The 15894-nt window shown below is 46.9% G+C and overlaps 1 protein-coding gene across 1 annotated transcript; it reads right to left on the minus strand.

Annotated features, from left to right (window-relative positions):
• Positions 1-781: 781 nt before the first annotated feature.
• LOC144785663 (cis-aconitate decarboxylase-like) lies at positions 782-15575 on the minus strand. Its single transcript, XM_078664462.1, has 6 exons — positions 15319-15575; positions 12455-12509; positions 9800-9987; positions 5183-5275; positions 4333-4538; positions 782-1703 (listed from the first exon to the last, which is right to left on the minus strand). The coding sequence occupies exons 1-6, from the start codon at positions 15337-15339 to the stop codon at positions 782-784; spliced, it is 1485 nt and encodes a 494-aa protein (XP_078520588.1). The 5' UTR covers positions 15340-15575.
• Positions 15576-15894: the final 319 nt, after the last annotated feature.

Genomic DNA, 15894 nt, shown 5'->3' on the forward strand with positions numbered 1-15894 from the left:
AGCTCCAGGGCTCACTTAAAGTCCATGTCCAAACAGGAAATATTAGATATTGTGGCTGGGTGATGCCCGGTGCTACCAGCTTGCATGTGATTGCTGGGTGCGCCGTGGAGCAGCTGAGAGTTTGAAAGATTTCTCCTGGTGAAGCAGCAGCCACATCACCATGGCCCATCTTAGCAGGGGCAGATGGTTTCAAGCAGTGTCGACCACCACCATTTGGGAAACCTTTATTTGTTCATCGCTCAGTCCTGCAGGATTAAGTGTCTTCACATGGCACATGGGTTAGGCCTTCTCTATAAATAGGACAGCATGATTTACAAAAATACAAGCATTGGACCAGCCAATGCCCTGCGTCAAACTACACAACAATGACCGACAATAATAACATTGTAAGTTACATTACAGTAGCCAATCACACTATTATTGAAAAATAAATATAAGTAATAGAAATACAAAATTGCTTCTTAAATTAACAGTGCACTGAATTATAAATACTTTAGTTCAAAACAAATTACTCGGATAGAGTCAACCCAGAAGTAGTATCAGACTGTCCCCATTGGGAAGGTACAAGTAGCCAGGCATCTATAAGGTTCATCTGTTTGGGGCCACTCTGAAATGGTAAATATATTTCTATGATTGGCCTGTTATAATTTACATAGTTTTTTAACAAGATATTTTCCACATTTCCCAGGATTCCAGAAGGATTGGACCTCACTGCTGGAATTTAAAGGGATACAGTTCAGGGTAAAGACAGCTGTTGCATATATTTCTGATTGAAAGCTGCCTATTGCAGGGAGGAGGCCAGTCTGGAGCTGTCTTCCAGGCGCTCTATATCTTCCACCCTCTCAATGATGTCCTCAGCTTGGTCTTGGTGCAGCACATGGAGAGCATTGGAGCGGAACTTCTCACGGAGCGATTTTTGGCTGAGGGGCTTCCTCCAGTGCCCATAGAAGGTATCACACCGCCCCGACAGGAGGGTCCCGTCCTCCAGCACAAGAACCACCTCTCCGTACATCTTGTCAAAGTTGGCTTCATTGTCTACAGGATGCTCCAGCACCACCTTCTCCAGCAGGTTGATCAGACCAGGTCTCATGAGGTTGTCCTCGTTGAAAGAAGAGATGCCCAGTTTTCCATCCAGGAGGGCTGTGCACGCATTGAACTGGAAGGAGTGTCGGGCCTGGTGTTCTGACTCAGGGAAGGGCCTGTTGATGTACTTAGACACTGGGACCCTCAGAAGAATTCTCTGGATGGCGGAGGGATTGACGCAACCCATGAGATTGACGAGTTGGTTCCTTACTGACATGGCAGCGTCTGCGACCCAGTGCATGCCCAAGTGTGCAGGGAATCTCTTGAAGGCGATGTCTTGCTTCTCCAGGAGGAAACTATAGTCTTCACCTGGCATTTCCAGGGGTGAGGGCTGGTAGTTACCGTAGAAAGCGCTGAACCCTGAGCAGCCGGGAACATCATCCAAGATGAGGGGGTTGGCCTCCATCCCACGGGCGGCTAGAAGCGCTGCTTCCATCCCAAGACGGGTGGCATTGCCAATGTGTAGCGGCTTGGCAAGGGTTGCGGCATTGGCCATGGGTGCCCCTGCCAGGGAAGCGGCAATTGCCAGAGCGTGGGCACATTGGTCTTTGTTCAAAGAAAGAAGCTTGGCTATCGCCGCAGCACTGCCCATGGTGCCAACCACAGAGGGAGGGTGAAACCTGGAAGAAGACAGAGAAAAATTAGACATTTATGCCAAGTGAAGTAATGTGATTAATGTGAAGAGTAAAAACACGACTAGTTCATGACAGGCATGTAAAGACGCATGGCAGTAACTTTAGAGTTGGAATATTAAAGGAACCTTCTTAGAAAACGTGTCTTCTTACCCAATCTTACACATCATCAACAGAGGCCAACAGTAGTTCCAGAAGGTCCTTTTGTTTGATGATGTGGTTGGTTTGTTAAATATATTGTGAGACTGTTAGAAAGGCGGTCCCCGGGGCGGCAGAAGATGTCTGACTGACCACCCCTAGACCCACCTCTCCTTCGGGAGATGGCCGAGCGTTTGTCGAGAGGCCTCCTGGGAGAGGTTCCTCCCCTAGAATCGTAACAGCAGAGCAATCACACCACTACAAAGGTACACCACACCAAAGGATAACTTCTTAGGGTCTTTATCACCAATAAAGATTGGTTCTCTCGGCAATATGTACAAGCGGATCGAGGGATCCTTAAAGTCTTGGTACTGGGGGAAAGGGGTAGCGGGACAGTCTTAGTACCAGCCTGGTATGGGGATACCCTACGCACAGCTCTCAATCCTCGAGCCGGGGGGTTCCGCAAGGATGAGCCGCGGCAGCGCCAGCAGGACTCTAAAGGTGGTTCCAGCGAGGTTGGGCCGCGGCAGCGCCAGCAGGACTCCAAAGATAGTTTCAGCGAGGTTGGGCCGCGGCAGCGCCAGCAGGACTCCAAAGGTGGTTTCAGCGAGGTTGGGCCGCGGCAGCGCCAGCAGGACTCCAAAGATAGTTTCAGCGAGGTTGGGCCGCGACAGCGCCAGCAGGACTCCAAAGGTGGTTTCAGCGAGGTTGGGCCGCGGCAGCGCCAGCAGGACTCCAAAGATAGTTTCAGCGAGGTTGGGCCGCGGCAGCGCCAGCAGGACTCCAAAGATGGTTACAGGGATCAGAGCAGTGAGTTCTTCTCGGGGTCAGCCGCGACAGCGTCAGCAGGGCTCTCGACTCCAGGATACAACTGCCGACTCATTCCAGAGCTGCTCCAGATATAGGTCTGGAGTCCTTTGATGTCCGGACCCTCGCGCTTGGGGGTCAGAGGGGCCGGGATGAGGGTGTCCAGACACCCAGCAGAGGGGTGGAGCCAGCGCCCAGGGAGTCCGGAGGGCAATCGAAACCAGGCGTCCGGGGACAGCTGGAGGGCCATCGAAACTCTCCTCCTCCTTGATTCGTCGAGTGGCCGTTTTACCCCCTGGTCGGATCTTGGTGCCTCGATGTCGGGGCTTCGCTGGGGCCGCGGCCGAGGTCGGGCCGAGGCCACGTGGTCGTGACGTGGAAGGCCCAAGATGGAGTCGGGCCTGAGATGGCGGGCCCGGTTAGGGGCCAGACCAGCAGAGTAGGGGTCGCCGTGTTCCTGAGGGGGAGAGCCGGGGGTCGCCAGGAGTGGCGGCTCTCATTGAGGGTTGGAGAGGGAGGTTTGTCGAGGAGGCCAGGGGTCGTTGCTGTCCAGGGCCCGCCATGCGGGGAGGAGCGGGACCACGCCACGAGGCTGGGTCCAACAGAGACCATTCACCAAAGAGCTCCTCTAATAATAGCTGTAATATCAGACGGGTAAAACAAATGAGAAAATGAGGTTTATGCGCCACAGGTGAAATGCTAAGATTGGCAATGAAATGCCAAGCATGCTGGCTTTTCTACCTTCTATGTGAAAGGCGAAGCGGAAACATGACCAAGAAGGGGACAAGGGGTGTTTACCTTCCTGTGAGGTGGCATTAGAGGGGACTGTTACTAATAGCTTCACTATCCAAGTGCTTTCAAGTATTAACATCTGTTAGTTGCCCTTTGCCTTCATTATGTGCCTGGCATGTGAGGTGGGCGGTTAACAGAGATTAATGCACTGTGAACAGTGGCCAAAGCAGGTTAATATTGGACATTTCTAGGGAATCACAGTAATGTCAGCGATGCAATATGTAATGCTACTTATATCATGCAGTAAAGCCAGACATGTATACTAATGTTATGCTGGGGTATTGCCACATTAAGAAAATTCAATGTTTACAACCTACTAAGAGCCATTTGCATGTGTTTATTTGGTCGGCATCATATATGCCTTGGAGGCAAAGTTTTGGTGTCTGTGGAATATCAAATGGACCTCTTGGCAGTATTGCTGTCCTTTGTGCTGATCACACATTTTTTGTGGGGGTATAAATGCCCACTGTGGTCATCCCGCCTAGCTAGTGGCGCCCTCTATGGGCATTACATGTACTCCCTGGTGATGCTGCTGTCCTTTGAGGTCATCACACATGCAAGTTAATTTGACTGACGTCCTCTGTGGTTATTATATATATGTCCTAGTTATTTAAACACACTCTGTGGGCATCATGCATGGACCCTCTGCATCTGAATGCCATCTGTAGACACCATGGATAACTGCTTGACATATAAATACCATTTGAGGGCATCACACATAGCTCCTCGATTTAAAAAACCCTCCGTTAGCATTGCACATAGCTCCTCAATTTAAAAACCCTCTGTTAGCATTGCACATAGCTCCTCGATTTAAAAACCCTCTGTTAGCATTGCACATAGCTCCTTGATACATACATCGTCTTGGTGTGCTTGACCGTACCTCTTTGGGATGTTGCTGGCCTCACTGGAGAACCTCATGAGTCTTCCTTGCACCTCGATGCCCACGTTAAATGCCAGCAGGAGGTCTGCACCGCTGGGCCTTGAACCCACCGGCAGCATCTGAGAAGTAGCGAAGAGGGCAGGCAGCAGAGCACCCGAGGGGTGGGTGGCAGGGTGCCAGGTGTCATCAAAGTCCATAGCGTGAGTCTGTGAAGAGAGGAGAAAGAGTTAAGGGACCTTTAAAGAATGTTCAGAGTCAGCCCTGCTACCCAGTACAGAAGAGAGAGGATCAAAGGTCTGCCAATGAGCAAAGGAGCGACAATTCCATTGACCAATAGGAGCTCAGTACAGAAGGAGGAGGAGACATGATGTCATTCAGAAGATTGACTATTCCTCTGCCCTATAGAAACATATTAAAGAACGGAGAGGCTCTCATAATTCACAATTGGACATTCAGCTATGCTATTGTCTGAGAGAACCCCTCTCCAAAGAGGGCGGAGGGGCAGGGAAACAGGACCCAGTATTTAGCATAGAATCTACTTCATCGCCTTCTAGAATCCTTTAGAGAATAAAAGGTCCATTTGCCACACAACAGTCAGGGAACCAGATCCATGTCCAATCACTACATACATGGAGTGTGCATGTTCATCCTAGGATTTCAAGGATCACCCCTGGGGAGGGTATTTTGGTGTTAAACAATATTCATGTGAACCAGGGGTGGGGATTCAGCCAAAGTGCAAAGCTGCCTGATCTCCACTCTCACCCTTCAGTCTAACGGTTGCACTGACAGTACACACAGATTCAAGGATTAATCAATAGATTGAATGAGAGGCAGCTGCCCGGTGCCTTACCGCCACTCCATTAGAGTACGCAGCCAGAGTGGGGGAGAGCCGCAGTCCACGTCGTCCGTAAACAGAGCTGGTTGCAGAAGCGGGATACAGGTCCTGTTAGAGGAGAAAGAGAGAAACTCTTATGAGTGAACAATGCACCAACTTATACATCCTGTGGGGTTTATCAGGAGCCACTTGGGAATATAGATACCCCTACATGAGTCATGCACAGGATAGTACCAGGGCATAGGCTGCGTAGGAGATAAACTATCCCAGTGCAAGGTTTACTTCTTAAAGTGCACAGACACTATCCCGCAAGATGTACCAAGCGCTAAACTCTTGCCAGCCATGGGTGGTGAGAACATTCTAACCCATACTTCTCAACCTTACAGGTGTCTTCAACTCCCATTGGAAGGAGCAGAAAACCTTGTTAAACACAGTCCAGAGAGATTAAATGTAACTTTGTCCTACAAACCAAATGCCTTTTTGGCATGTTGACCAACCTAGGCTTCTTGGGACCTTTGCTATCTAATGGTAGATGATTGTCTGACTCTAAAGTCTAATCCATAGAGCATCAAACACAGAACTATTTGTGTGCAACTTTGTACACAGTAATGCCCAGGATGCAGTTGACAGTACATTTTTTGTCTGTAGGTCACGTAGCAGCAGAAACTGGTAGTGACATTGTTGACCCGTGGCCGGTTAGTTGAATTATTATCTGATTTTCTTTACTTAGTAATATCTCAGGTAAATATTTTACTGAAACATCTCGCCTGCCTTTAGTTGGGTGTCGCTGATTTTATTGAAGTCTAATTTCTCCTGCATAATAGAGTTTGGATACACTTACATAGCAAACTCCCATCCTGATGGTAAACAGATATGGCTTAAAGGATTAAAGTATGATTGAGTATTTGGTTTAATGCATTTGTGGCATCTTTTATCTTGCACTACTTTAGTTTGAAATTGAACATCTATTACTTGCCTCCATTTAGTTAGTGGACGTGCAATTGGGTTCCACCCCATCTTGTCTGTTATCTGAAAGTGTCTGAGCAGTGATGCCACCTAATTTCTGAAGGGTACTTTTTCTTGTGATTGCTTTTAAAAGGTGACTGGTGAAAAAGTCCCATGCGTGATGCTGCATAGTGTGGATCCTGTTCTCCAGTTCCCCATTGTGATTTCATACTTTATTTCTTTATGATAAAACCAAACACTTCCAACAATCATGAGTGGGTGCCCTAAGTACCCACAACAATCACGCGTGTATCCTAAGCACCCATGACAATCATGAGTGTGTCCTAAGCACCCATGACAATCATTAGTGTGTTCTAAGCACCCATGACAATCATTAGTGTGTTCTAAGCTCTCACAACAAACATGAGGGTGTCCTAAGCACCCAAGACAATCATAAGTGTGTCCTAAGCTCTCACAATAATCATGAGTGTGTCCTAGGAACCCATGGCAATCATGAGTGTGTCCTAAGCACCCATGACAATCATGAGTGTGTCCTAAGCACCCACAACAATCAGGGTGTGTCCTAAGCACCCATGACAATCATGAGTGTGTCCTAAGCACCCATGACAATCATGAGTATGTCCCAGGCACCCATGACAATCATGAGTATGTCCCAGGCACCCATGACAATCATGAGTGTGTCCTAAGCACCCATGACAATCATGAGTGTGTCCTAAGCACCCATGACAATCATGAGTATGTCCCAGGCACCCATGACAATCATGAGTATGTCCCAGGCACCCATGACAATCATGAGTGTGTCCCAGGCACCCTCAACAATCATGAGTGTGGGCTGAGGGTTCTCGTGAAACAGAACAAGGTCCAGAGCTGGGTACTGGGCTCTAGCGGTGTTCACCAACTGCGCCCTCCTTATCTGAACGTGACTGCCATCAGCTCCCCGGGCTGTGGAAGATTGACAGGGGAGGCACGAACACATCAAGTGGTCTGACAGACGTTTGTGCCTGTTACTGGCCAAGGAGAGTTTACCTCCTGGCCTCTCCTGTGTTTTAAAGTGCTCCACCTCTGCCCTGCAAATGACTCCATCATTGCATCCGTGTGGGACATGTATGACATGCTTCTTTGTAGAATACGTGTACAATTGAATGTGCATGGAATGAATGTGCTCTAAATGCAACTGTAGCAGCCTAGTAACCCCTTTTGATGTCCTGAACCACAGTGGTACATAGAGGGTGGTTGGAGAGAGCTCCAGACAGCAATGTGAATTTGAGGGCACCGCGAAACAATCCTGAGGCCCTTTGAAGTGGACCAGACTCTAGGATGGGAATGTTAGGAGACAGATGGTCCTACTGAAATGAAGGGGAATCCCCCTGCTCTTTTCAGTTCTGTTGCTCTTCGGAAGTGTAAACCCCAACAAGCTGAGTGGTAGCTGGTGAGCCTTTATTTTGGGTGTCCCGTGAGGAGAGACCCACGGCCCTCTCAATACTGTGAGGCAATGACTAGATCAACCTGTCTAGGAGGAATGTGCAAAAGTCAGGAACTGCCTTAAACCCTTGGACTTGTGGAATGCACAAACTATCCTGAAACTTAGAACAAGTATTGGGTAGACCCTACTAGCCAGTGTTTGAGGATTTCTCTACCGGAATGCTAGGGTTTCCCACCAGTGGTCATGATAAACGTTTCTACGGTTGAGAATTGTCGTCATTGACTGCTAACGTCTCGTCACCAGGTTTGAGAACCGGAACTAGGATGTTCTCCAAATCTGCCTGAAGACGCCATCTGAGACCTGCCTTGAGGGGAAGAGCTGACTGGCGTCTGTGAAAGGGGCTTGAGATGCCCTGGCACAAAGACCATGTTGCTTTGAAAAGGAGCAGTGCGAGGAGTTGAGGCAGGTGGAGCAGAGCAGAGCTACCTGCAACTCAGGAGAGATATGCACTGTCAGGCTGTGCAGTGTGGCTTCAAGACTCTGTGGCACTTATGGGATGTAAATAAGCTAAAGCGCCTGTGAACACTTAGACGCTCACTGAGATCACAACATCACCTGTCTCTGTCTCCCCATAAGTGTCTGTGACTAAAGGGTGGGGGCCTGATTAATTGAGAATCATCACCTTAATTGAAATTTAAACAACTTGAGTGAGTAGCTACTTCCTCAAGAACATACACCATCAACAGCTATCCTTTCCCATCCTCCACTGGGCCATCGCTGTGACTAGTGTGGCTCTGCACGTCGTTTGGGTGTGGATTTGTGTTTAGGCCCAAGGAAGAAGCAAGGAGGGTCTAAATATAAAATCATCAGTGCTGGTGGATTGGGGCCTGCATCGCCTTCTGGCCCAGACACCCCAATAGCGTTGGGTGGGTTCCAAGGCGCAATTTATTGTGGCTTTGTATGTTTATGATGTATGTTATGTTTTTGTAAATTGTATTCTTTTTCTTTGATTACTACACTTCTTTGTGATTTTTTGTGAATTTTGTATGTATATAGTATTTTTTTGTCTTTCTTGTTGTTGAGACATGTACCTCAATTTTTCAATGCTTCGTCTGTGGTTGGACTCTCAGAAATTGGATCTGGATGTGAGTCATATGTAAATGTATGAATTTTTTGTATAAAATGTTTATTGAAAAATTATAGACTATTCAGTAAAAGAAATAATGATATATATATTTTCTGAAAATAAAACATCAAAAAAAGTGATTTCTTTGTGATACTGTCTGTGTGGGACTAGTTCTATGTTATTAGTACTGAGGGGGCCTTCTTTAATGTTTATTGTGTTCCACACGGCCCTCCTCTTGGTGGGCCGTGTGGAACCACAGACCACTGGTAGACACACATTGCCAGCCCACAGTCAGCAAGACTCAACACATCTTCCCAGGACCATGAAGATTAATGTACAGTGTAAGAGAAGAGTAAGAGAAGAGCATCAAGAGAACTGTGACTTGAGAAAATGATAGACGCTGCCTCAAACCTAGCTATGTTTCTGGTGAGGAGTAGTAGACGAGGAGGAGAAGCCAGGAGTGGGAGGAGGCAAAACACCTGCACTAACCCGTTTCTCGATTGGGCAGCGGGCCAGAGTTTACACTGAATAGATCATACAATTCCTTAGGACAAGACATCATTAGTTTCCTCAAACAGAAATTGTTACATTAATTATTTTGTACTATGTTTGTCTTGTCTCTGATATTTTATGTGCAGTATTCTGTTGTGTGACTGAGGTACAGTACGTTTTCGCTTTGACTTAAAACACTCACTGGACATATATGTAATGATTTCTCATAGACATTTCATTGAGTTTGACTGTCAATACCACACCACCTCTTTGAGTAAGACTTCAAACAGCACAACTTTGCTACCAATGGGGTCAAGTGCTAAAGGGGTGTGCTTGGTGTTCAGTTTCTTTAGTTCAGTTTTGTTTTCAGTAGTAGAGTTAAACCCCAGGAGACAAGTGGTAAAATGCTTTGATTGTTAAAATGTGAGCCCTGTAACTCTTTATTGTGCTGGGACTCCTGAAAAAGTTCACACAATGCTCCACAAAGTGTTTCCTGCAATGGTCTAGTCCTGATCACACCTTGTAGTATCTAGGGTGATGCTGGAAAACCTGTGGTCTAGGGGTTCCTTTAAAAGGATGATTGTTCCTTAGTGTGTTGCCTGGTGTGTTCCTGGCCTCATCTTACCTGGCAGTATCCCAAGGCGATGTTGAACACATGCGTTGTGCTTCCCACCAGTCCAACTCCGATGCTGTCCAGGATCATGCGTTTGCTGCGGTGTCGCACCGCTTGGGACAGGTGATCCAACTGGACTCCATGGATAAAGGAAGCAAAGCTGCTGGTGACCGCCTTCTCCAGGGGGGAGCCTTCCAACGCTGCACAGGAAGAAGAGAGAGGATCAGACCTACTGCTCACCAGGGGAGAGTAAGAGAAGAAATCCAGCGGATCTGGACCAGAAAGAGATCGAGCTCAAGCGGATCTCAGGCAGCATCGCGCGGACAAGGAGACGAGGCTGAACGAAGACCTACGGCAGGTTAGTACACACTGGAACCCATAACAAACCCCAGAGCACAAACCACTTAACAAACTCCAGGATATAGAACATTTAACAAACCCTAGGACACAAAAGCACGTAACAAACCCTATGACATGGAACATTTAACACACCCTACGAAACAAAACATTTAACAAACCTTAGGACACAGAACATTTAACAAACCTATGTAAACAGAACATTTAACAAACCTATGTAAACAGAACATTTAACCGCTTAACCGTGGCAGCAGTTTAACACATCCTACAACACAAAACATTTAACAAACCTTAGGACACAGAACATTTAACTAACCTATGTAAACAGAATATTTAACAAACCTTAACAAACTGCACATTAAAAAAAACCCTAGGACATAGAATATTTAACGAAGACATGTACACAGAACATTTAACAAACCTTAGGACACAGAACATTTAAACAAACCTTTACACACTGCACATTTAACAAACCCTAGGACACAAAACATTAAACAACCCTTAACACACTGCACTTTAAGAAAACCCTAGGACACAGAACATTTAACAAACTCTAGGACACAGAACATTTAACAAACCCTAGGACACAGAACATTTAACCAAACCTTAACACACTGCACATTTAACAAACCCTAGGACACAAAACATTAAACAACCCTTAACACACTGCACTTTAAAAAAACCCTAGGACACAGAACATTTAACAAACTCTAGGACACAGAACATTTAACAAACCCTAGGACACAGAACATTTAACCAAACCTTAACACACTGCACATTTAACAAACCCTAGAACACAAAACATTAAACAACCCTTAACACACTGCACTTTAAAAAAACCCTAGGACACAGAACATTTAACAAACTCTAGGACACAGAACATTTAACAAACCCTAGGACACAGAACATTTAACCAAACCTTAACACACTGCACATTTAACAAACCCTAGGACACAAAACATTAAACAACCCTTAACACACTGCACTTTAAAAAAACCCTAGGACACAGAACATTTAACAAACTCTAGGACACAGAACATTTAACAAACCCTAGGACACAGAACATTTAACCAAACCTTAACACACTGCACATTTAACAAACCCTAGGACACAAAACATTAAACAACCCTTAACACACTGCACTTTAAAAAAACCCTAGGACACAGAACATTTAACAAACTCTAGGACACAGAACATTTAACAAACCCTAGGACACAGAACATTTAACCAAACCTTAACACACTGCACATTTAACAAACCCTAGAACACAGAACATTTAACAGAGACATGTACACAGAACATTTAACAAACCCTAGGACACAGAACATTTACCAAACCCTAGGACACAGAACATTTAACAAACCCTAGGACACAGAACATTAAACAAACCTTAACACACTGCACATTTAACAAACCCTAGGACACAGAACATATAACAAACCTTTAACAAACTCTAAGACACAGAACATTTAACAAACCTTAGGACACAGCACTTTTAACACACCCTGGGACATAGAACTTTAAAAACCTTAGGACACTGAACATTTAACAAACCCAGACATAGAGGGCCTCATTTATGAGAAATAACGCATCGCTGCGTGAAAGCAGCGATGCGTCACTTCTCAGTGCACCCTCCTTGCGACATGATTGATGTGTCATATTTATAACATGACGCATCATGTCGCAAGGAGTTACAGATACGTCAGTATTTCTGACGTATCTGTAAGCGCAAAAGTGACCCATTGCTGGAGTGTGTCACAAAAGTGACGCAACTCCAGCAATGTCTCCTTTCACATGGGGAAAGCCCCATGTGAAAAGGCCTGCTTCAGTCTTACGCCTGCCTTGAGGTAGGCGTAAGATATTGACGCATTTGCGTCCTAGAAGTGGCACAGTGAAATCTCATAGATTTCACTGCGTCCCTTCCAGGAACCTTTCTTGCGTCAATACGCCCCCCCTTGCATACATTATACCTGGCGCAGGTATAATGTGGCGCAGGGGTTTACAAAGTGATGCATCTACCTAGATACGTCACTTTGTAAATATGGCGCAACAAGGCGCAGTTTTTACGCCACTGGTGCGTCACAAAAATTGACGCACCGGCGACATAAAAGTGACGCACGGCCTCATAAATGAGGCCCCGAACATTTAACAAACACTAATTCACCTAACATTTAACAAACCTTAGGACACAGAACATTGAACAAACCCTAGGACACAGAACATTGAACAAACCTCAGGACACGGCGCAGCGATCAGACCCTAGGACACAGTCCCCCCCTGAGTTCCAGCGTGAACATGCGTGACACCTACCTTCCAGGGCCGCAGTGTGGGTCCGTCTGGACAGCGAGAGGACGGGCTTTGATTTCTGAAAGAAGAAAGGGTTTGATGTCAGGAAAGGAAGGTATTTTTTGTGTTTGTGGGCCCCTGAGGGTCAGGCAGGGGCGCCTCTTAGGGTGACCAACTGGCATTGGTGCAAATTCAGGACGGTGAATGTAAAAATTCAGGACAAAGGGTCAAAATTCAGGACACAAATTCAGGACAGGAGGTCAAAATTCAGGACAAAACTTAAGGACAATTGGATACGTTTTCAGACACATCAAAGGTCGCGCAATGGTATTTAAGTAAGCCCAGCCATATCCAAACATATTCAACCATTTGCAAACCTATCCATCATGTATCCTTCCATCTTTCATTTCACTCATCCATCCCTTCATTCATCCTTTCACTCATCCATCCATTATCCATCCATCCACCCTTTCACCCTATCCATCTGTACACTCATCCATCCACTCTTCTACCCATCCATCCATTCATTCACTCATCCATCCATTTACCCTTTCACCCATCCAGCCATCCTTTCACTTACTATCCTTCCATCCAGTCACTCATCCATCCACCCTTTCAGTCATCCATCCTCCCTTTCTCTCTCAATTGACCCCTTCACTTAGCAATCCTTCCTTCCATCCATCCACCCACCCACCCATCTACTCATCCACTCATCCACTCATGAATCCATCCATTGACCCTATCACTCATCCACCCTTTCTCTCATCCATTTATTCTTTCACTCCTTCACTCATCTATTCATCCTTTTTCCATCTACCTTCCTTTTCACTCACTCACTCATTCATCCTTACATCCACCCTTTCGCTCATCTGTCCATCCATTCACCCTTGCACTTATCAGTTCATCAATCCATCCATCATTTCACTCATGCATCCACCCACCCACTCACTCACTCATCATCCACCTTTTCACTCATCCATCCTTTCACTCATCCATCCACCCTTTTACCCATCCAGCTACCCTTCCACACATACATCCAGCTATTTACCTTTTCTCTCTTCCATCCTTCCACTCACTCATCTATCCATCCATCCTCTCATTATCCATCTATTCAATCTTTCATTCATCCATTCACCCTTTCACTAATTCATTCAGCCATCCCTTCACTTGCTCACTCGCCCACCTTTTCATATTAATTTTGAGCTGAGCCTTTTTGAGAAGAGGCCCATCAAGAACTTCACCCTCGCTGCAGGAGCCATTCCTGGACTGGGACAGAAGCCACCCAGGGCAGAGGCAGTATCCACCACAGGGAGGGGGCAGGAGACATCACAGGAGGGGGAACAGGATCCACCAGGGTGGGCACAGGGGTGGGCATGCAGTATTCTAGTATCATCGTGGTCTCTTCCAGGGTGGGGTAGGGCTCCTCACCCCCTCATGGACAAGACAACGATAAGACAGGCTCCGTTTCCAAAATGTTAGTTTTGCCCCGCACCCCCCCCCCCCCCCCCCCACACTATGATGTACAGTACTTAAAGGAGATACTCCAAGAGAACTGATTTAACTGATAGTCCTCGATACTTTGTTAATCAGTGTGGGTGCGATTGTGCCATTTCTTTATTTTCTTACATTATAGACTGCATGTTTGAAGAACCGAGGTTTACTTACAATTTAGTGACAGTAATTACGCTCACGTGCTGCCTCGGTTTAATCAGGGCCGGTTCTAGGATGTTTAGGGCCCTGTGGAGAAATGGAATGTGTGAAGCCCCTCTAAATTGCGGAGACATGCCGCATTCAGGGCTGTTTGCATCTGAATAAGATGCCCCTGCTCCTGCAGCTGCCCCCCCCCCCCCCTCTCAGTCACCTTCAGGCACCTTTAACAGCTCGTCAAAGGCTGAAGGTGTCAGGGTTGCCACCCCGCTGTGCCCCTCCAGTGCTGCCGGGTATCTGAGCTTTTGTACTGCTGTCTGCCTCTGAGTGTTACACCCGACCTCAGCATCGGAATCAAGAAGGGAGGTTTCAGGGAGTTGCAACCGGTGCCCTGTTAAAATTACGGACAAATGGCGTCCGTTAAAAGATCCTTCACGGACAACGGACAGACGGCCGAAATGACGGACTGTCCGTGAAATTTACGGACGGTTGGTCACCCTAGCGCCTCTTCCAAGAAATGTTGATTCTCAACTCTTTTGAGCGTGCGGCCGGGACACAGTGGAGCGCGCGTGCATCGCTGAGCCAGATGCATAGTGACACTTTTAGTGCAGTTCGTGTGCTATGCACGTCAGTTACAATGTATCCGGGGCTTCATTGGTGCTTTTCAAGGGATGGAAGGGAGGGCGACCTGCGCACAGTGTGAGACACTCGTGCATGAGGCCAGCAATCAAAGTGCACACCCTCAGTTCCCCAACAAGTTTAATAAGTGTAAAAAATGAAAGCGCCTTAACCGATCTGGGGACAGACTGTGCCAAAACATTGACGAAATCAAGAATGAACAACTGTTAACCATCTGTATGTGTCATAGCAGCGCTGCAGCACGGGGTGCAGGAGGCGCTACACCAGCCCACACAATCTGAAAGATTTTAGACAGAGAAAGAACAATTAAGAGGCCATTTCCATGTGTTTCCTCGGGCGGCACGTGTCGTGTATTCAAAGACAGACTGACACATTTCCCTGTGCCTTTAGGGGTGTGCCTCTCTCTCCCCTCTAAGAATGGTCCCTGCTCCTCTGATGCTCACTGCGCGCGAAGTGAAACCTCTTTAACACTCATGGAAGTCTGGTAAGAGGCGCTCGGCTCCCTGTCATAGAGGCAGGAAGTGCCTCGAAAACAACAGACACAACAGGTGAACACAGCGGCTGAGCGACTCGAGAGCACGCAGGATGGAACAGAGCCTCACCTGGAAGGTAGACAGCAGCATCGTGCGCCTTGAAGCCTTCTTATCCCGAAAGAGCGCCCGTCACTGGTGCCGGCAGAGGGCTGCTGTCTCTGGTCCTGCAGGGGGCTGCTGTCTCTGGTCCTGCAGGGATCAGACGTCTCTGGGTCGGCAGGGATCAGACGTCTCTGGTGCTGCGGGGTGCAGAGGTCTCTTCTATTGTCGGGGTGCAGCTGTCTTGGGGTTGCAGGAGACCGGTGTCCTGGTGCTTGCTGTCCCTGTCCGCCTCTTCCATGGTTTATATTCACTTCAGGTGAGTGGCTCTGGAGCAAGAGCCATCCCAGTGACGTCACCGGCAGGGGGCGGGGCAAGGTGTGTCCAGATTCGGGGAAAGAACAGGGAAATACTTGGAGGAAAATCCGAACAAAAAACCCGTTTACATACATGTTTTTATTTATTTACTTTTGTTGAAACCTGTTCTAGGTAAAACAAAGAAATGATCGGACCATTTTACAAAGCACAAAGATTAATTAGATCAATTTTCTAAAAAAAAAAAAAAAGATAAAAATTGAGGCAAAACTCAAGAAAGGCGCTGTTTCA

Source organism: Lissotriton helveticus, chromosome 10 (genome assembly GCF_964261635.1).
Source record: "Lissotriton helveticus chromosome 10, aLisHel1.1, whole genome shotgun sequence".
Taxonomy (NCBI): Eukaryota; Metazoa; Chordata; class Amphibia; order Caudata; family Salamandridae; genus Lissotriton; species Lissotriton helveticus.